We start from the raw sequence: 22,792 nt of genomic DNA on the forward strand, positions 1-22,792 counted from the left end.
GGCGGGTTGATTCAAGTGCATTACATTTACTGTGCACTTTATTTCTATTACAATTGTTACTTTGTGATATAATTTATAATAATTGTACAACTCACCATAATGCAGTATCAGTGGGAGCCCTGAGGTCGTTTTCCTGCAACTAGATGGTCCCATCTGAGAGTTTTGATATGAGTCTGCAAGCAATAGATTTATTACGGTCTCTGTGCAGTCAAACTTCTCTGCTAATAGTGTGTATTTGCAGCTGCTCCCTAGTGCTAGCATCACCGCCTCAGCTCCAACTCAGATCACCAGGCATTAGATTCTCATAGGGAGTGCACACCCTAGATCCCTCATATGCACAGTTTACGGTAGGGTTCGTGTTCCTGTGAGAATCTAACGCCACTGCTGATCTGACAGGAGGCGGAGCTGAGGTCATAATGTGAGTGATGGGGAGCAGCTGTAAATACAAATGAAGCTTTTCCCATTGCCCACCTCCTCCTCCTGTGCAGCCTGCTTCCTAACAGGCCACAGACCAGCATCAGTCTGTGACCTGGGGGTTGGAGACCCCTGCTCTAGAACAAAGGAAGGAAATTCCATTGTCAGTTTTTCTTAAATTGATACTAATAGTGTCACCCCCTCATCAGTGACCCACATCTTGAATGCAAAATATTTTTCTCTCTTGAGACCTCAGTTCTTGGGTGACAGCCCTTCCTTTAGTTCTACAGGCGCTCTGAGAGGACAGGATGTGTATTTACTCATGAACTACCAGTGAAAGAACGGATGAGTTTAGAATTCTGACATCTCCAGTCTCTTGCTGTACTGCCCATTCTAATATATGCCCAGAACAGGCCTGCTCCCAGCTATCACTGATCCATGCGTCAAAAATATAAATCAGATCTGTTTTCTTTTCAAGAAGTTTGTAATCTTGTGAGTGAAAGTGAAAGTCACTCAATTGTGTCTGACTCTCTGCAACCCCACGGACTGTACAGTCCATTCTCCAGGCCAGAATACTGGAGTGAGTAGCCTTTCCCTTCTCCAGGGGATCTTTCTGACCCAGGAATCGAACCAGGGTCTCCTGCACTGTGGGTGGATTCTTTACTAGCTGAGCCACCAGGGAAGCCCAAGAATACTGGAGCGGGTAGCCCATCCCTTCTCCAGCGGATCTTCCTCACCCAGGAATCAAACTGGGGTCTCCTGAATTGCAGGCGGATTCTTCACCAGCTGAGAGAGATAAGCAAATAGCATCTAGATACAAGGACTGCAAGGTAAAAGTATTAAGTACTGTGAGAAGCACAGCTAAAGTGAGGTTGGGTATTCAGGAAGAGGATTCAAGGAAGACTTCTTGGAGCAGGTCATACAGTATCTGAGTCTTGAGAGGTTTTCTGAAAGACAGAGACAGATGGGACCAAGAGGGGTGAAGGATGCCCCTGACAGAAGATACCTTGTGGGTGATGGCATAGACTGCAGATGAGAAACTGGAGGTGGGGGAGCCGTTGGTAGCTCGTGCAGACCACCTGGGCCAGAGGTGAGGAGAGCCTAACCCCGGAGAGGGGGAAAAGGATCTTAGATGTTACAGAACTATTTAGTCATGAGGGACAAAGATGAGAGGGATCAAGGTTGTTACCAAGCTCCCGAGCCTGTGAGCTCCTGAGCAGGTGCTGTTGTCCCTGAGAGTAATGAACAAAGGAAGAGGAGAGGAAGAGACTTGATGAATTCACTGAGAAACATAAGCCTCCTGAATCTTAGGTGCCTGAGGGACATCCAGATGGCTGAGTCTTGCAGGTCTGAACTCAGATAAGAGTTGGAGGTAAAGGTTTGGGAGTTATTTATGTAGAATTAATAGTTGGAAAACAAAACAAAACTAGGTGAACTTGCCAAAAAAGAGTGAAGAATGTGAAGTCACATTCTTGGGGATCATCTTAGCTTTTTAGGAAGAGGGAGGGAAAAGCCAGAAAAGATTGTCACAGAAAAAGTGGCCCAAGGGAAGAAAACAGGAGCATGTAGTATCTTTGAACTGCAGGGGAAAGAGAATTCTAAGGGTACGGGTGCAGAGGATCAAAGCTTGTGTGTATGCTCAGTTGCTCAGTCACGTCTGATTCTTTGTGGCCCCATGAACTGTGGCCTTCCAGGTTCCTCTGTCCTTGGGATTTTCCTGCAAGAATACAGGAGTGGGTTGCCATTTCCTCCTCCAGGGGTTCTTCCCAATCCAGGGACTGAACCTGCATCTCCTGCATTGGCAGGCGGGTTCTTTACTACTGAGCCAGCTGGGAAGCCCCAAAGAGGATCAAAGGAGAGTAAAGAAAAGTGAAGACTTAGCAAAGGCCTTTGGATGTCGAGGTGAAGAGGCCAACCTTGGAGGGAACAGTGGCAGTATAGTAGGAGCAAAAGCCATTTGCAAGAGATTAAGGTGATCAAGAAGTACACACAGTGAACAGAAATTATACTTTCAAAAGTTTGGTGGAAAGCTTGGTTTTTTGTGTGTGTATTTTTTTTGTTTTTGCCCTTGACTGAGAGGATTCTTGTCCCCTGAGGAAAAGGACATAGATTCAAGGAAACAGAAAGGAACAAAATGACAGGAAAAAAAAAAAGACGACTGATCAGTAAAGACTAGGAGCAGCCTGGTGAGGAGGAAGCTGGCTGTCCGTGAAGTGGCTTGGGGCGGGGAGGAGGCCTGGCATGCAGAGGAGCTGGGTGATCAAGCCCAAGTCCTGGCTGAGTGCACAGTAGGGACGTCTGTGGGGCAGGGGAAGCCTGAGCCTGAGGGTTGCTGAGCAGGTCTGACAAGGAATGGTGACCTGAGAGGAATGCCCAGCTTAGGCAGGACACAGTTGTGTTGAGGTAATGCCGCTGGTAGTGGAACTTGCTGCCCCAGTTTGGTGACTTTGCTCGTGAGCAGTGAGGTTATGAGGCAGGGAAGGTGGAGAATGTGTGACTATTATCCCTGCTCAGAATGGAGCAGAGGCATCCTGAGGACTTGGGCTGTGGGATCAGGGTTCCAGGGGTGAAGTAAGAGAGGCCAGCAAGTCGGCATCTGGTCCCCTCCTCCCCTGCCAATGAAGCAACAGCTCATGAAGGCCACTTGCAGGGACTGCAGACCGTTGCACTGAAGTGAAAAGTGAAAGTGAAGTTGTTCAGTTGTGTCCGACTCTTAGTGACCCCGTGGACCTGTAGCCTACCAGGCTCCTCCATCCATGGGATTCTCCAGGCAAGAGTACTGGAGTGGGTTGCCATTTCCTTCTCCAGGGTATCTTTCCGACCCAGGGATTGAACTCGGGTCTCCTGCATTGCAGGCAGACACTTTACCCTCTGAGCTACCAGGGAAGCAGGGACTGCAGACCATTGCACTGAAGTGAAGTGAGATGGAAAACACAGACCTGGCACCTCAGAGCATCGAGAATAAAACCAGTTTCCCTTTTCTACCTCAAATTAAATCTCAGGAAAGCTAAGGTAGTGGAATCAAGGGATATGGTGGCTTGTGAGAAGGGGAAGAGAAAGAGAGGATGGAGGCTCAGCCAGTATGTAGCGTGAGGGGGAGAGAATAGGGAGGTCTGGTGAGGGTGTGACCCTGAGTGCGGGGGCCGAGGTGGAGGCGCAGGGCCGCTCAACAGAACACTTGTATCCTCAGCTCCCTGCTCGTGTGTTCTCTCTGCAGGAGCTCCTGCAGGCAAAGCAGGACCTTCAGCATCTGCTCATCGCCAAAGAGGAGCAGGAAGACCTCTTGAGGAAGCGGGAGCGTGAACTCACCGCGCTGAAGGGAGCCCTGAAGGAAGAGGTTTCCAGCCACGACCGGGAGATGGACAAGCTGAAGGAGCAGTATGACGCCGAGCTCCTGGCCCTGCGGGAGAGCGTGGAGGAGGCCACTAAGGTGGGTGCTGGCTGGAGGGGGCAGGTGGGGCACAGGGGAGGCCCAGGACCCCCTCGCCCAAACCTGTGTCCGTTGTTTGCCTTCCTTTTCATGACAGAGTGAAACTCAGTTTCATCCCATCATTGATCCAGGAAGTGAAAAGTGAAAGTGTTGGCCACTCAGTCATGTCTGGCTCTCTGCAGCTCCATGGACTGTAGCCCACCAGGCTCCTCTGTCCATGGGATTCTCCAGGCAAGAATACTGGAGTGGGTAGCCATTCCCTTCTCCAGGGGGTCTTCCTGACCCAGGGATTGAACCTGGATTCTCCTGCACTACAGGCAGATTCTTTACCATCTGAGCCACCAGGAAAGTCCTGTTGATCCGGACCTTATTCACAAGCAGTAAACTCAGCAGTTATGCTGTTGACCACCTTAAGTCCATAAACATAAAAAATTTAAGGGCCCTGCTTAAAATCTCTGGTACATGGTGAGATTTAGAGGCCTAGAAGTGACCCCTTCCAGGATTCCTAGGGCATTGCTGCCTTTGCTGATGGGGCAGGATTGCGGACAGGATGTTTCTGGCATCTTTCCCCCCTGCTCCGCTCTGTTCTTTCTGACTTGTGAAGTCTTTTGTTAGACGATTCAAGTTCTTTTCTCAGCACAGTTACAAGAGGGTTAATGAGCTGAATTGCCCAAAGCTTTGCGAGATAATTTTTCTCTTAATTGAATTCTTGGCTCCTACAAATGGATTCTAAATTATTTTGAGGTCTTTGGTGTGGGCCTTGAGTTGGCTGATTATGAAAAGGGGGAAATGAAGGGGAAAATGTTTTGAAATGTCATGCCATCTTTAGGGAAAGAGAGGAATTACACAGTGTAAATTTTTTATGTTCTCTGCCATATATAGGTTAAAGATGATGAAGAAAGAAGGCTTGATATTGTTTATTCTGTGATGACTACAGTAACAGCTCAGAGCTGGTCAGTCCTCTCTCCCCTACACTCCATAGTGATTCACTGATTTTCAGTTACAGCACAGTAATTGCAGATGACAAGAAGTGAAAAATGGATTTGTTTGTATAACAGTAAAACGTTTGGGAAAAATAGTCGGTTTGGGTTTATTATTACTGAGGTAGTTAAAGAAAAAAGCCTATCTTAACTTTTTTGTTCGTTTGCCTATCTTAACTTTTTTGAGATTTGGTTTCGTTTGAGGGAGAAAAGTGAAACTCATTTAATTTTCAGTGCTTTGCAGGGACATATCTGTTTTTTCCATCTCATTTTCTTTCTGTGCAGCAGCCTGGTGTCCTTGCTCTTGGCCTGTATGTGCTGCTGCTTCTTGGGGAACATGCCAACAGGCTGCTGAGTAAAATAATTTTCCTTTGGACCCATCACGTCTTTATTATCTTCAGACCTTACATCAAAGCTTGAGTTAACATGGTTTACTCATTGAAGGGGGTAGTTGAGGATGATATTTGGCAGGTTTGCAGTGTTTTGACTCTAAGGAGAATTAAGCTTACAGCACACATAGGATGCAGGAGACTTTATTGGAAGCTTCTAGGTCCTTTGCTGTCGCATGTTATAAGCAGGGAAGGGAATGATGGTAGGTGAGGACGTATCTTTGTTGTATGGGAATGAGATAATCTTAAAGATTTAGGCTCCTGACTTTTAAGCATTGCTTCACATTAGACAAAAAAGGATCACACAGACCAAATACAGGCCATCTGCAGGTTGACAGTGTGTGACTTTTGTCCTCTTGTCCATGTCCCTCGCGCAGTGTCTGATGCATGATCACATCTCTGCAGTGTCTGATGAGTGAAAGTGGAGGATCAGTTCCTCTCTTAACTGGATTTTCAGTCCCTAGTGTGTGGTTCCGGTTAAATTTTCTCCAGTGATGATGTGGGAAATCTTTTAGGAAACTGCTGTTTCTCTGTGAATTTCTCTGCCTTGCTTTTTCATTTCCCTGCGGTTTCTTAAAGAGGATCATGATTGTGTTTTTACACCTCATTAGCTTTTGCTTCTGAAGGTGTTTGCTGAACAAATGTGGCAAATGTGGCTGAACAGAAAAGGATCATATTTAATGGAAAAAAAATTAGCACTGTAATGGACAGATGCTGCCTTTTTGTTACATTATGTATATGTGGGTACTATATAATAGAAATCTAGTAGTGTTATATTAACTACTTGGAAGAGAGAGCATTAAATAAGATTTTTTAATTTTGTAAAGTGTTACTTAAATTTATATACCAGCCTTTAGACTTTTCCTGTCTTGGTAGGGACTCATCCACTACTGTGATTAAAAGCTGACATTTTGTTAAGGAAGTGTATTATTTTAGAAGGTTTATTTCCTTGGTAAGCCTTAGGAGGCAGCCCAACCTCCTGGCATCAGTTTTTTAAATTTTTGCCACTACCCCAGGGCCAAAAATTCCTAAAGTGCTATTTTATCACTGTCACATAGCAAATACTTCATCCTCACTGGAGCTTGAGCACTAAAAGTTTTAAATTGCTAGAACATTTGGTGAAAACCATCGCATTATATTAAGGATGTTTTATAGGTATTCCAAACAGATACTCTGTAAAAGTGGTTTTCGTAGACCCAGAGAGCCGCACCTTTTTAAGAACAGATTGATTGCTCAACAGAAGAGAATTCATGAGCTCCCTGGTGCTGGGGGCTTTGGAGGGTGGGGGGGGTGTCCTTGTACAGCAGAGTGAACATGGTTGGGGGCATTAGGTAAGCTGCTTCAGTTATCTCCCCACAGAAGGGGGGGGGAGTCTTCACGTTGTTAGAGGATTCTATCATGCAGTCTTTAAAAGGACTGTTGAGGACTTTTACATGTTGTTTCATAACATACTTCTATTTTTAATGTTGTGTTCTTTTATACTCTTTTACACTCTTTCCAGTTTTGAAAAGGAAATGTCCTCTTTCTCCTTGAGTTTGTGGCAGTGGCTGGGATCCACATGCAGAAATGGACAGGCAGTGTGTGACTGTCATCTGGGAGTGAAATGAAGACTCTCCACAGCTGATAGCATCTTATTTTAATCCTTACCCTCTTCTTGTTCCCAGTTCTTGAGCAAAAGAGAAGTGTAGTCAGTGGTCAGTGTTTTCAGATTTCTCGGAGACTAGACTCAGGTCAAATTCCAGCTCCTCTACCAACTTCCCTGCTTGCCTCTTGGACCTTAAGAGTTTCTGGGGGCCTGGTATTGCCAGTTACAGAATTGGAAAGAGTAAATGCCCCAAATGAAGTAGAAATGAAGTGCCATAGGAGATGGCTTGTGTTGGTGGCAACCAGGAAAGATTTCATGGAGGGAGCAGTGAGGGGTATTTGGACGTGTGAGCATGGAGGCTGAGGACACTGGGGAACCAAGTACAGCATAAGGAACACCTTGTTAGGTGGGAACGTGCGATGTGTGTCTGGGCTGGAGCCTTGTGGAGCAAGAGAAGTTAAGGTGAAGTGGAGCGAAAGTGTTTGTCGTTTAGTCGTGTCCAACTCTTGGCGATCCTATGGACTGTAGCCCACCAGGCTCCTCTGACCATGGGATTTTCCAGGCAAGAATGCTGGAGTGGGTTGTTACTCCAGGGGATCTTACCAACCCAGCAATTGAACCCGGGTCTCTTGCATTGCAGGCAGATTCCTAATCATCTGAGCTGCAAGGGAATCCTTGAAGTTAAGTGGTTAGACACAAAAAGAAAGTTTTAAGAGTCAGAGACCCTAATCCAAAGCATGAACCGTGTTTGGCTCTCATTTCAAACCAACCAATTATAAAAAACCAAAAAAATAAATAATTGGGGACACTTAAACACTATCTCTGTTTTTACTGATAGTAAGAAACAATATAAACAGAATTTTTAGGGGTGAAAACAGTGTTCAGTTCAGTCGCTCAGTCGTGTCCGACTCTTTGCGACCACATGAATCGCAGCACGCCAGGCCTCCCTGTCCATCACCAACTCCCAGAGTTTACTCAAACTCATGCCCATCACGTCGGTGATGCCATCCAGCCATCTCATCCTCTGGTGTCCCCTTCTCCTCCTGCCCCCAATCCCTCCCAGCATCAGGGTCTTTTCCAATGAGTCAACTCTTTGCATGAGGTGGCCAAAGTACTGTTTTTCAAAGTCTTTATCTTTTAAAGCAACTAAAGTATTGGGTTGGCCACCAAGTTTGTTCTGGTTTATCTGTAACAGCTTACAGAAAACTCCAAATGAATTTTTTGGCCAACCTAATATTATTTATGGGTGAAGTAGAAGGCTATCTGGAATTTGCTTTGTTTTTATTTTTTTAATTGAAGTATAGTTGATATATACTATTAGTTTGAAGTGTATGACATAGTGATTCAATATTTTTATAGATTTATGCCATTTAAAATGACTGTAAACACAGGGTATATTCCCTGTGCTGTACAATGTATCCTTTTAGTTTACTTATTTTATACATAGTAGTCTGTACTTCTTAATATCCTCTTGCCTCTCCCCCTGATAACCACTAGCTTGTTCTCTGCATTTGTTAGTCTGTGTTGTTTTATGGAATTTGCTTTAAAATAATTCACTGGGGGGAGAAAATGAGTAGGGGTATGGTTGAAGCCAGATTAGCTTTGTGATGATAAGTGTTAAAATTTGGTGATGACTCAGTTAATTATACTATTCTCTCTACTTGGGTTCAATCCCTGTGTTGGGAAGATCCCCTGGAGAAGGGAAAGGCTACCCACTCCAGTATTCTGGCCTGGAGAATTCCCTGGACTGTATAGTCCATGGGGTTGCATAGAGTCACATGACTGAGCCACTTTCGCTTTCACTTTTCTCTGCTTTGCTAATGTTTGAAATTTTTTATAATAAAATGTTGGATTCTTTTGAAGTAATTAAAAAAAAAAAATCACCAAAAATTTACAATAGAAAAGATGAGGTGGATTGAAATTGTGAGGACTGCTTGAATACCCTAACGCCATGACAGGTGAGTAGGTTTTCTTTCCTTTTTTCTGCTTTGGCTGTGCTGGATCTTCATGGCTGCATAGGCTTTCTTTGGTTGCAGAGAGAGGGGGCTACTCTTCGTTGCAGTGTGCAGTCTTACTGCGATGGCTTCTCTTGATGCAGAGCACAGACTCTAGGGTGTGTGGGCTTCAGTAGTTGTGGTGCATGGGCTTAGTGGCTCTGCAGCATGAGAAATTTTCCCAGACCATGGATTGAACCCATATCCTCTGCATTGGCAGGCAGATTCTCGATCACTGAGCCACCAGGGAAGTCCCAGATGAGTAGATTTTAAGTGGTGAGAGGGAGCACTTTGTTTTTTATTAGGGATCTAATGGGGGCGTGGTTCTGTAGAGGTGTGACCAAGAAGTGGGAGAGATTAGCAGCTGGAAGAAGTAAGGCGTGAGGAGGAATGAGCTCAGGTCAGACCTGACAGGAGAGACCCCCCAGGGGGCATGATGACGGGTGAGGAAGGAAGAATGACCAAGCCAGGTCCTGGGTGCTGGGAAGGAGGCCTTTCCGGGAATAGGAAGTTTCCACTGGGGCCTTTGGGGGAAGTCGGGTAGTGAGAAGCAGGGCAGCCGTGCTGTTGGGCAGGACGATGAGGAATCCACGAGGGAGGGGGACACTGCTCGGGGGCTGTGACTGGACAGAGAAGATGGGCTTAGGAGTGGAGGAGAAAGAGGAGGATGTAGATGCAGGGACTTGAAGACAAGCAGCCAAGTCTGGAAATAGGAAAAGCAAGGGGAAAAGCATTGTATTTGGCTTAATTAATGATACATTTGAGAAATTTCTAAAAGCAGCCTGTTTTTGTATTACATACATTTTTGTTGTTGTTGAGGAAAAATGGTAAACTAAAAGTTTATGTACTCCTGCAGGTTAAAACTACATCCTTCTGAACATTTTGAAAGAATTGCATAGTATTGTAATCCCCAAAATCTTCCAGTTTAAAAAAAAAATTAAAAAGAGAAAGTTAATACAGTTGTACCTAAATTCCTTCCGTAGCACCATCAGAATGAAATCAGGGAATATATGTATGATCAATTAAAATTATTTGTTTTTTAAAATCAGAGTATAGTTGCTTTACAGGGTTGTATATTACATACTTATATGTTGAGTCTGTGTGCTTTTATATTGTTCTGCTCTTTATAGTATGTTTTCTTTCTAATGTTATGCCCACATTTTATATTCTTTAACCCTTAGAGAAATTTTATTCAAATTCAGTAATGTTGAAACTTTTTTCCCCCTCTCCAAAACTGCCCTTCGATTATGGCCTTATGTTTATGTTTTACTCAGTGATTTGGAAATGTCACTCAAGCTTATAAAACCGAATATATGCTGCTTCCCCATAGCACATCTAGATTTTTCCTTCCCTCTTTCCTACCAATCTGTGAACAATTTCTTTTCAAAGCGTGAGGTCAATAGAGGGTCAGATGGTAAAACCAGCGCTAATTTAGGATCAGTGGAATTGCCTCTCTTAAGAGAAGGCTAATTCAGTGTAAAATCTCATTTCTGTCTTCTCCAAGGGGGAGCCAGGTTAGTGAGGGAAACTGTAGAAATCCGTATTTCCTCAGCTCTTTAACATCACATAATCAACTTACTCTGAAGGGCCGCTGTTGAGAGTAGGGAATGCAAAGATGCAGAGATGTTAGGGGATGCAGCAGGTTTGTAATCAGTGCGCAGGGAAAGGAAACTGTCTCTTTTCTAATGGATCTAGTGTGAATCAGAACCCTCCATCAACAAAAGTAAAACGGGAAAGATTCAAGGTTAAAAAAGTTCTCCTTTTCCTTCTTTTTTTTCCTCTCTCTAGTTTCCCTCTCCCCTGAACTGGCTCTTAATAATTATATCACTCTTCTGCATTCTGTCCTGATTAAAAAGTAGCTAAATAGGAGGCTTGGTGTGGTGTCCTAGGATGTTTGCTTTGAACCTTCCATCAAAGCCCCAGACATGTCACCTCCCTGTGGCTGTGCACATGGGTCCTGGTAAGCCTCTTATGAGTCTTGGTGAACAATAAGAACATCCTGGCACTTCACTCCTGGTGTTTGACCTGAGCTGCCAAAGTCACTTGCCGTGGGTGTAGAACACAGAGTCAGAGTCCCCCACATGCCCATTCATTTCCCGTCAAATATTTGTGTGTGTTTTACCACTGCCAGTCACTGAGAACACAAGTCAGGCCAACCATGACTTCTAGCTTCAAAGATCTTATATAGTCTTGTGGGGAGAAAATGTGCAAATAAGAGGAAGATGAAGTTACAGGTGCTGTGTTTGAGGCCCGTGCCTGTAGGAGATCAGGAAAGGCTTACTACTTCCAATGGCAGCCGTCAGGAGGGAACCAGCACATCGTTCTGCAACTTGACACCCTCCTAGTCTTTTCTGTATGAAATCCTTAAGAATTAGACATGAGAATGACAGTTCCTTTCCCAGGATCTCTCTGAGAGTTTCTGGGCAGTAGCCCATCTTGAACCTGCTGACTATGTGCCCAACTCCTTTTATTTATTGTTAATTTAAAAAATTAAAAAAAATTTTTTTTTGCCTATGCCTTGTAGTGTATGGTATTTTAGGTCCTCGACCAGGGATCAAACCCACACCCCCTGCATCCCTGCTTTGGATATATTCCTACAGCTCCTGGGAAAGAGGAGTGGAAGTAGGACTTTCCAGTCACCCGGTACACTCGGATGACCCAGAAAATCACAGTGAATTCACATGTGGGTGTGATAAGCAAGTGTGGAAACTTAATCAGGAGGAAAATAAAAGTGAAGTCGCTCAATTGTGTCCGACTCTTTGTGACCCCATGGACTGTAGCCTACCAGGCTTCTCCGTCCATGGGATTTTCCAGGCAAGGGTACTGGAGTGGGTTGCCATTTCCTTAATCAGGAGGAGGAGAAGTAAAAAGCCTCATCCTGGTCTTGCTTGCCCAGGGGAGGGAGGACAGTTCTTGCCTGTTTCCCATTTGGGTGAAGAGTGACCAGAGGTCAAGGCATAAAATAACTCAGAAGGTTTGACAACCAATAGTCAGCATCATGTCTTCACAGTTGGGAATGGGTTGTTGATACAGTTTTGGACTCTCTATCAATAAGTAGTTCATCCATAGTCATTAGTTAATTAGGCAGTTATGCATTGAGCATTTCATTTGTGCCAGGCACTGTGCTGGGTTGTGGGGATAAAATGGAACAGAGTGGGAGTGATAGACACATGTATAAATATGTGTATTGTGATAAGCACCTTGAAATGGAGGGATGGAGGGATGGAGGGAGGCAAGGGAGGCTTCCTTGAACAAAATGAGGATGGAATCTGAAGGGTGAATAGAAACTAACTAGGTTTCCCTGATGCCTCAGACAGTCAAGAATCTGCCGGCAGTGCAGGAGACTCAGGTTTGATGCTTGGGTTGGGAAGATCCCATGGAGAAAGGAATGGCTACCCATTCCAGTATTCTTGCCTGGAGAATTCCATGGACAGAGAAGCCTAGCGGCCTATAGTTCATGGTGTACCAAGGAGTTGGACATGACTGAACTACAAAGACTTTCACTTTCCCCCCCAACCCCCAAAAAAGCTCACAGGGTGTTCCAGGCAGAGGAAATAGCATGTGCAAAGGACTTGGTGGTGGGTGGAAGTATGGTCTATTCAAGGTATTGAAAGAAGGCCAGTGAGGCTGGGCTGTGAAGGATAACCGGAAGTCTGGAGTGAGAGGAAGTGGAGAGTAGAATAGGGACCAGCTTGTACTGCCTGTGTGCATCTGAAGGGTTTTCTTCTTTGCCCTAAGAGCAGTGGAAATCGTGGAGGACTTTTATTTATTTATTTCAATTTATTTTTTTTATTGAAGGATAATTGCTTTACAGAATTTTGTTGTTTTCTGTCAAACCTCAACATGAGTCAGCCTTAGGTATACCTATGTCCCCTCCCCTTTGAACCTCCCTCCCATCTCCCTCCCCACCCCACCCCTCTAGGTTGATCCAGAGCCCCTGTTTGAGTTTGCTGAGCCATACAGCAAATTCCCGTTGGCTATTTATTTTACATATGGCAATGTAAGTTTCCATGTTACTCTTTCCATACATCTCACCTTCTCCTCCCCTCTCGCCAAATCTATAAGTCTGTTTTCTATGTCTGTTTCTCCATTGCTGCCTTGTAAATAAATTCTTCAGAAACATTTTTCTAGATTCCATATATGTGCGTTAGAATAAGATACCTATCTTTCTCTTTCTGACTCACTTCACTCTGTATAATAGGTTCTAGGTTGTGGAGGACTTTTAAATAGGCGTGTGTGTATGTGTGATGTGAGCAAATTCCTCCGGTGGCAAGGAGTCAGCTCTGGTCTTTACAAGCAAGGTGTGTGTTCATGCTGCCACTTTATATGGAGGCACCAGTTCTGTGGCGTCTCTTCAGCAATCCATTTCCTTTTTAAAAAATATTTATTTATATATTAATGTAGACCCATGGCTGATTCATGTCAATGTATGGCAAAAACCACTACAATATTGTAAAGTAATTAGCCTCCAATTAAAATAAGTTAATTAAAAAATAAGTAAATCAAATAAAATTGCAAAAAAAAATTACTTATTTATATATTTATCTGTGCTGGGTCTTAGTTGTGGCATGTGGGATCTAGTTCCCTGACCAGGGATCAACATGGGCCCCCTGCATTTGGAGCTTGGAGTCTTAGCGTCTGGACCACTGGGGAGGTCCCTCCATTTCCATTTTTAGCGTGGTTATCACCAGTGTCTCTCTCTGCTGAAGGTGGGGCAGAAGGGGAAGGGAATTGGGAAATGGGAAATGGAGAGTCCTATTTTATTTGTGACATTTTATTCTTTGCCAAGTGTTCATTCACTGAATTTATAAACTTTGTCCGTGAACAAGTAGATGATGGTAAATAGGGACTATGGATGAAGGGAGAAGTTTGGTATGGTATGTTGGTGGTGAGGTTTGTAGAAGGAAAGTTTTGTTTTGTAACAAGGCTGTTATAATGTCATGGTGCTAGAAATGCCTTTAGACATTTATGGAAGTGTTAATAGAGAGAAAAACTTAGTAAGGCACTTGTCTATCTCCCCAAAAGGAACAAATGTTCTGAGATCTCTGAACCATTCATGGACACCACCCAGAGTCCAAAAGTGTGAGCAAGGCAGAAACAGTGGCCACTATCTGAGGACCAGTAGTCAGGTGCATTTCCAGTTGCAGATGTGGTCAAGCCATAGAACTGAGCACTGTAAGCAGAGGAGCTAGTTTAAATAGCCAAAGATGATGGCAGTCACCATCATATTGCAAATAGTTGCATCTTTAACATCTCAAAGGAAAACTGCCTTAATTTTGTCATCAGAAATGATACTCAGTCTGTGTTATGCTTTTTTTGATCTCCTCTTTCTGACCTTCTAAATTCTGCTGATGCTTATTTTTCTAAAGACTTGCCAAGATCATTAAGTAGATTTCCACTTGGTGGAAAAACTTGGCACTGTTATGTGATCACTCTAAGCAGAAAATTGAGCATGTCATAAGCTCTAAATCCATTAGATAAGAAGCAGTGTGGACCCAAATATCTACAGTGTCAAAGTAAATCAGGGTAGATAGGGCATTTCTGGTAGCCGGCCTCTGAGATCCTGTGTACCCGCTGCCGTGATGTATGCTTCCTGTGACTCTTACTCCTTGGTAGGCCCATCCCGTGTTGAATAGGACTGCTCTGTGTGACCAGTAGGGAATGGTGGAGTCTGACTTCCAAGGCTAGATCATAAAAGACACTCTGGCTTCCTCTTGAATCCCTTGCTCCAGGGAAAGCCAGCTGCCATGTTGTGAGGGCCCTCAAGCAGCCTGTGGAAAGTCTCATGTAATGAAGGACTGAAGCCTCCTGTCAGTAGCCATTTGAGTGCACCATCTTAGACGTGGATCCTTAAGACCTGCTCAAGCCTTCAGATGACTACAGCCTTGGCCAGTATCTTGGGCCAATCTCATTAGAGACCCTGAGCCAGAACTACCAAACAAAGCACTTCTAGATTCTTTACTTTCAGAAGGTCTGTGAGATAATAAATGTTTACTATTATTTTAGGTCACTGAGTTTTGGGGTAATTTGTTATGCAGCAATAGCTAACTAATACAAATTTTGACAAAGCCATCTCTTTCATGCTGCATTTCCTTATAGCCACTGACTCCAGCAGAACTGTAGCATCCGGTCACATCCTGGTCTTGTCCTTGTTTTGCTGGACTATACCAGTTAGGTGATGTGTCATTCTCCCCATTTTGAAGGAGGGACCATCCTATCCTTTGTATCATCAGTGCTTTGCAGAGTGCTCAGTAACTATCCTCTGTATGCGTGAATCAGAATGTGCACAGGTTAAAAAGAACAGTCATATAGTTTAAGGAGAGGTCAGGATTCTAAATCTGGCTTTGCTTTTATTGACTATATAAAAGATGCCTAGTCCTTCCTGATTTTTATTTCCTCTGTTGTAAACAGATACTATTTTTATTATAAAAAATCAAAAATGAAGCCATATGCATATATATTTGTGTACCTGTGGACCATCTCAGGGGGGACACAAAGTGATAGTGCATTTGGGGACAAGGAGGGGGATGCGATGAGAAGAAAACTTTAAAAGAGCGTATGAAACCTTTTACATTGTCTCAGTCTGTCCCATGTACAGTGAAATGGAGGTGCTGATCTGTGCCTCGCCTAGGCAGGCTTAGAGGAAGCCCCAAGTTTAGTGATGTATGTTTACTTTTTGTCCTTGGGAGCCTCTGTCTCAGCTTTGGTCCTTGCTTTCCATCTGCTGCCCAGGCCTGTGGCTTCTCTGTCTATGACATCACTTCCGTCCTCAGATCTCCTTTTCCATGGCCGCTGTGTGGGTTCAGGCCTCATCTTCAGCCTGCATGGTTTCCACAGCCCTCCCTGCGTCCTGTCCTGGTTTGGCCTCTTCAGACCACACCCACCCTGGTGCAGGTGGGTCGTCCTCTAGTCCACCTCTGCCCCCAACAAGTTCTGATGGCCTCCCTCTAGTTAGAGTCACAGCCATGCATGAGTGTCTGCCACTTGCCTGTTCACCTCTGACCCTCACTGTCATCCATGATAAGCCTAGTGCCAGCTACACAGAAGTCCCAGGCCCTGATAGACACGTATACTCTGTCCCCCCATGCTTGCCACCTCTAGGCTTTGGCTCTGTAGCCCCCTTCCATCTGGAGCCCAGTGTGGTGCCGGAGACTGAGTAGAAGCTTGCTGTCCGAAGATGTGGGTCTTGTCTCCGCTGCTTACCTGCAGTACTATATTTCATTTCATTTTAGGAGTAATATTGCACATATTTTTAAAAATTGAATTTCTGTGCATGGATTGCCAAAATACCAATTCTTCCTCCTCCTCCCAGTTCCTGTGACCACCTTGTAAGTTCTTGGGGAGACAGTGTGTGTGGTGGTTGCCATCTAGGTGTGATCCTACCCACTGTCTCTGGTGAACCTTTGGCAATGTCTGGAGACGTTTTTGGTTGTCATAACTGGGGGGATGCTACTGGCCCCTTGTGGGTGGAGGCCAAGAACACTGCTGAATACTCTGCACAGGACAGTTCCCTGCCTTCAGTGTGTTTTTGTTGAGAAACTGGAATGCGTGTATACAAGTGTGTATATGTATTTGTGTGTGTGTTCTTTTTATACAATGACTGATGTCATAGTTGGTGAGCAGTAGACTGAATGACTGAATCCTGTTGGCAAACCTCACCTGTGATCTCCCAAATCTTCTCTGTTGGGAAAATAATCCTAACAGTGCCTGTCTCCCAGGGTTGCACATATTCTAGCTTCAGGCTGTATGTTCCGAAGACTTCTCCCTTGCCTTTTGTTCTCTGTCTCTCTGATCAGATTAGCTGTCTGTTCTCTAATGTCCTTTACCACCCCCTATGCCTTTGTCTCTGCAGTTAAAATCCTGCCTGTCCTCCAGGGCTGAGCTCAGATGCCCTCTTCTTCGTGTGGTCCAGCAGCTGCTTTCTTCACTCATTGAGCACCCCGGGGCCTTTGGCCCTCCTGTAACATTTACTGTGGTTTGCTTTGCCTGTAGTTGTTTATTCACTCAGCTCCTGCACATGGTGCAAAGCCCTGGGGTTTAGAGATGGACAAGATGGTCTCTGCTGTCCCAAGACAAAGTTGGTGCTTTCATTGTGACCGTGGCATCCATGTTTGGAGAGGTTTATTTTTTTTAAATTTTTATTTATTTATTGACTGCACTGGGTCTTTATTGCAGTGTACAAGCTCTTTGTTGCTGTGCATGGACTTTATCTAGCTGCTGTGATAGGGAGCTACTCTCTAGTTGTGGTCTATGGGTTTCCCATTGAACTGGCTCCTCTTATTATAGAGCATGGGCTCTAGAGCTTGGACTCAGTAGTTGCTGCTCACAGGCTCTAGAGCTCAGGCTCCATGTTGTGACACACGGGCTTATTTTGCCCCACGGTATGTGGGATCTTCTGGATCAGGGATCGAACCTGTGTCCCCTGCATTGGCAGGCAGATTTGTAACCACTGGACCACCAAGGAAGTCCCTGGAGAGGCTTTTATATGGTATGTCGAACAGAAATACAAAAAGGAGTGATTTCGCTCCATATAGTCAGGCCAGGAAAAGTTGCTAGGGGGGACTGAGGCTTGGATTGAGTCTTGGGAGCAATGAGAATAGTGAGGTGATTTAGAGTGGGGAAGCACGTTCTGCTGGAAAGAATATCGTAAGCTGGAGTGTGAAACCTCTGGGGTTGTTCTCTCTTGAGACGTCAAGGGTAGCCAGTTCCCTTACTCATTTTTGTACTGTCCATGGTCTTACCCCGCAAGTGTTAGTGACTCAGTCAGGTCCAACTCTCTGTGACCCCATGGACTGGAGCCCACCAGGCTCCTCCGTCATTGAGATTCTCCAGGCAAGAATACTGGAGTGGATTACCATGCCCTCCTCCAGGGGATTTTCCTGACCCAGGAATTGAACTGGAGTCTCCTGCATTGTAGGCAGATTCTTTACCATCTGAGCCACCAGGGAAGCCCATAGACTTACCCTAAGCAGTTAATAGATTTGTTTGTGTGTTCATGTGCTTATTCATTCAACAAATATTTTTGAGTGCTTTCCATATTGGAGGTATTGCATGAACACAAATGGGTTTAGCGTGTTAAGTCGCAGATGGACTGCAGTGGAAACCATTAGAGTAGGAGGTGGCCTCTGCAGATGTGGTTTAGTGAGCTTGGAGCTACACATTAAGTCATGTGTTCGTGCCGAGTGCACGTTAGGATTCTGGAAATATGTGTAAGAACACTCAGTGGCAGATGTAACGGAAAGTCCTCCTGCCCCAGTGATTTCTGGGGAACAGAACTTGTGTGCGCCAGCACTATTAGGCTGGTTTCATAAAAGACAGAATAAAGGGCAAGGTGTTTGTTCTCCACGGTGATTGTGGCAGTTTTCAGGGTCATGAATAAAGCAGTGTTGTTTTGTCAGTGCTAAGTAGGAGTTGAGTTGGGAGAGGGGGACAAGGGAGAAGACTGTTTTTTCCTAGGACATTCCAAAGTCATGGATGGATCTTATCCTTGGGGATTTAGAGATGAAGGGGGGAAGATGGCCAAGTGTGCATATTTCTCCTTTTAACACTTCCCCTCTTTTTCTTTGTTAAGTTTCTGCACATGTGTCTCAAGTGTGTGGTCCAGAGAGAAGAAATACTGGCTGTGTCTGGATTAAGGGAAACTCTGAGTCCACTTATAGTTAGAAAAAAATGGGCTGGATGTGCTTCAGAGACTTGCTGGCACAGGACTGGAGGGGGCAGGGGGAATAAGTCTTGCAAATAAATGTCAATAAATCAAGCGTATAAGTGACAGAGCCCAGAAGAGGTGGCAACAGAGAGGACACAAATGTATTTGGGCAGATGTGGCATAGGAGTTTGTGAAAGCCTTGTCTTTTCCACCCCTGCATCATCCAAGAGCCTCAAGATGTCTGTCCTGCCCCAGGGAAAACGCTGGCTAGATGACAGCAGAGGGGAGACTCAGATGCCTGCACATTTACTTGAGAAACACTGAGTTCTTCATGGCTTCAGAGCAAAAGCCAAAGCATTAATAAACTCTGAAAAGTGGGCAGCGGGATTCTCCTGTCGAGTCCACATGGACAGTCTTTTGAGCCAGTTGGGTTTATAAATATGACCCTGGAACTTGAGTCCAGCCTTTGCCAAGCCCCCAGGAGCAGTATAGTGTTTAAATCCCTGTGCTTTCTGAACTACGGGGTCCTCTCTATGTGGTCAGGCTTTTTTCTTCCATGACTCTAAAGTCTATGACCTTGTTTGAGAAGATTCCCACTGCTTCTTCCATACTTGATTTCTGAGACCTCAGGATGCCAGGAGCTGACCTGCCTGCTGGGCTTCTTTCTCCCATTCCTGTTGAGGACAGTGCCTTGCAGCCTCCACTCACTGCCACTCCCCATATCTGTCTTAGTGACCCTCAAGGCAGCAGCAGACGCCTGTGCTCTGTACCGTGACCTTCCTGCTGCATGAACTGGGGAGAAAACGTGGCTGGCAGGCGGTGAACGCTGCAGCTGATTCAGGCTCCATGGAGAACCGGGGTTAATCATTTACTGTAGTTCTCTGCAGTCACCGATGTTGACCTTGACGAAACGGGTAGAAATTAGAGCCTGGCCTGGCATTTAACTAACAGGATAATGTGACAGAGAAATAACTTCTTGTTGAGAGCTTAATCCTGTCTCTGACTTTACAGTTGACATTCATACACATCCGGTGCTGTTTGCATCCGAGTGGAGAACTGTTTGCTTACCGTATTCATGCTGTTCACCGACAAAGATGTCACACAAGGTCAGGGGCCTGGCTGTACGTGGAGCTGCTCATCATGGCAGGGGGACAAAAGCCACATTGATGGCGAAGCCCTTTAGGATGAGGCAGTGGAACAGATCTGGGCTTGGCGGGTTTGGCAGGTGAAACAGGCTTTCCACCCCACCCCCACAGCTTTTCTTTTATTTTCACAGCCCCTTGAGCAGTTCTGAATCTTTTACCTCTGGTGCTGGGAGAAGGTTAAACTGATTCAACCTCCTAGTGTAAAGTCTACAGCACTGCTGCTTCTAGAAGGTACTTCAGTTTGAGGAGGCGGGGGCCTCTCACTGTAGAATATGTTCTCTCCCTTCCCTGAAATGAAACCAGCCTCAGGGAAATGGAGATATCTAGGTGAAAAGCTCTGGTTAACTATTGGATAAGCCTGGGCTATTAACAAATATGTGGTAATGCAAAGATGGATTCTTCCTTGCTAAGGAGTTACCTAAATGCTGGTTAGGTGTGCTGTGGGGTTGTGCTGTTGCTCTCTGCATGGACGTGCAGTCATTTCCCTGTCCAAGGACTGCAGAGTGTGGACAGTTACTTACCCTCTTCCACCGCTGGCCCTGTTGTTGTTCAGTCACTAAGTCATGTCCGACTCTTTGTGACTCCTGGACTGCAGCACACCAGGCCTCCCTGCCCCTCCCTATCTCCTGGAGTTTGCCCAAGTTCTTGTCCGTGGAATTGGTGATGCCATTCAACCCTTTCATCCTGTGCAATGATTTTGTTAGAAATGGTTCTAGCATGTAGTTTCTAGGTTTCTGCTTTTTCTCGTGCACTGGCTGGCATTTTTATCTAGCCATCAAATAACAAGCTCTCTGAAACAGATGTGTACTCTGGGGGAAGGCAGCTGGCCTGAGATGGAGTATGTGCAGGATGGGACCCAAAAGCTGAGCGCTCTAGCAGAAGGAGAGGTAGAGAAGGAAGGGTGGAAGCTAGAAGGGAGAGGGTCGGGGCTGGAGACTGGTACCCAGCTCCAGAGGAGATCAGCCTGAGAAGCAGGCAAGAAGGACAGTTGTAGTTGAAAGTGTGCTGGGCGTTGATGGGGTGCAGTGGAGGCAGGAGAGAGAAGAGAGACAGGCAGGGGGAGGATGAGGTAGTAGGATAGGAAGCGGGGAAGCTGGAAGCATCAGGAGAGTCTAGAGTTTGAGTCACAGATCTAGAGGGTGAAGGGAGGAAGGATGTGTTCTGAGAGGCACGAGAGGGGGAAAGCAGAGGATGGGGGATGAGCTGTGAGCTATGTGTGATGCCAGGTGGGATTTCTGCTCCAGGGATGTTGGCTCTCAGTTATCCTAGGTGAGAGCCTAGGAGAAGAGGAGCCAGTGTTGGTTTTATTGCAATATTATTACAATATATTGAAATACATGATTATTAAATAAATGACTTTTAGAATAAGAAGTGTGAGAAACTAGAAGAGGATCAATGAACTTTTTTGTCACCTGAGATCTGTAATCTTTATGCCTCCTATTTCTAGGGACTCTCTGTCAATAGCATTGAGCATGGCTATGAATAAATGCATTGAATTTAATGTTCAAAAGAGCTACAAATGTCATTTATTTGCCTATGGAAAGTAGGACTGTAGTCCAGTAAGTGGTAGCTCTTTCATCTGGTCTTGGGCAGGAGTTTGAAGAGACTCTTGGAAAGATATCAAAAGGAGAATTTAAATGACTCAGGTCCCACCCATGAAATGAAACTAATACTTGTTTTAAAAAGTTGTTTATGTTAGCTGAAAATTTATACAGCCTTTTAAAGAGGAGACGGACATAGTCTCGGTTCCCAGTGATACATCTGTGAGCTTGTGGTATTGCTCGTTGGGTCCAGGACCTTGTTGTTCCTACCAGCTGGCTTGGGGCCATCTTCCTTCCTCTTGAAACCAACTTTCTTTAATGCTTCATTGGAGATTTCCTATTACTCCCTCCAAATCATTCCTCGATGAACAGTACTTTAATAGACTTGTATTTATATCGAGACATTATCATAACAATCAATAGTATGTTACTAGTTCTAGAATATTTTTTGGATAGTTTCCTTAGGACTTTCTATATAGACAGCCATCTCATTTGTAAATAGGAATCGTTTTATTTTTTTCTTTTGGTCTGTATGCATTTTACTTCTTTTTCCTGCCTTACTATGCTAGGTAGAACTTCCAGTACTGTATTGAATAAGACTGGTGAGAGTGGACATCTTTACCTTTGTTCCTCATCTTAGGAGAAAAGCATTCCATCTTTAACATAAATACAATGTTAGTTGTATAATTGTAGATGATCTTTATTAAGTTGGGGATGTTTCCCTGTAGTTATATTTTTCAGGGTGTTTTTTGTTTTCCTTTTTTTAAAATTTGAATCATGAATAGGTGTTGAATTTTAGTAAATGCCTTCTTTCTGCATCCATTGATATGATCATGTGATTTTCAAGTTATTGAACCAGTCATTCGTCCCTGAAATTAACTCTACTTGGTCCTAGAGTATAATTCTTTTTATATATTGTTGAATTCTATCTCCTAATATTTTGTCAAGGATTTTTGTGTCTGTATTCAAGAGGGCTATTTGTTCTTTTTTCTTTTGGTACTGTCTGTGTCTCATTTTGGTATCAGGGTAGTATTGACTTCATCAAATGAATTGAAATGTTTGTTACTCTTCTGTTTTCTGGGGAGAAGTTGTGTAGAATTCATATTTATTCTTCTTTAATCACTTAGTATAGTTCTTCAGTGAAACCATCTAGGCCTGGAGATTTCATTTTCAGAGTTTTAAAATTGTGAATTCCGCTTCCTTAATGTTATGTCACTCTTCAAATGATCTATTTCTTATTCGGTAAGTTGCGGTAGTTTGCACTTTTTGAAGAATTGGTCCATTTTAAGTTGTCAAATTTATGTGTGTAGGGTTGTTTGTAGTATTCCTTCATTATCCTGTAGATGCTTGCAGGGGCTGTAGTGATAGTCTCCTATTTTATTTTGAAGGTGAAAGTCATTCAGTCATGTCCAACTCTTTGTGACATCCATGAACTATGCAGTCCATGGAATTCTCCAGGCCAGAATACTGGAGGGGGTAACCGTTCCCTTCTCCAGGGGATCTTTTCAACCCAGCGGTCGGTCAAATCCAGGTCTCCCGCATCGCAAGTGAATTCTTTACCAGCTCAGTCACCAGGGAAGCCCATGAATACTGGAGTGCGTAGCCTATCCCTTCTCCAGTGGATCTTCCCGACTCAGGAATCAAATCGGGGTCTCCTGCACTGCAGGC

At 44.6% G+C, this 22,792-nt stretch overlaps 1 protein-coding gene across 8 annotated transcripts in view; it reads left to right on the forward strand.

Annotated features, from left to right (window-relative positions):
* CGNL1 (cingulin like 1) overlaps positions 1-22,792 on the forward strand; it is a 170,888-nt gene that overhangs the window by 79,550 nt on the left and 68,546 nt on the right. For all 8 annotated transcript variants that reach the window (XM_043919010.1, XM_043919011.1, XM_043919015.1 and 5 more), the window contains one exon: positions 3,632-3,844. In XM_043919010.1, coding sequence (XP_043774945.1) covers positions 3,632-3,844 — 213 coding nt within the window. The remainder of the gene's footprint in view (positions 1-3,631; positions 3,845-22,792) is intronic.

This window comes from Cervus elaphus, chromosome 12, assembly GCF_910594005.1.
Source record: "Cervus elaphus chromosome 12, mCerEla1.1, whole genome shotgun sequence".
In the NCBI taxonomy this organism is placed as follows: domain Eukaryota; kingdom Metazoa; phylum Chordata; class Mammalia; order Artiodactyla; family Cervidae; genus Cervus; species Cervus elaphus.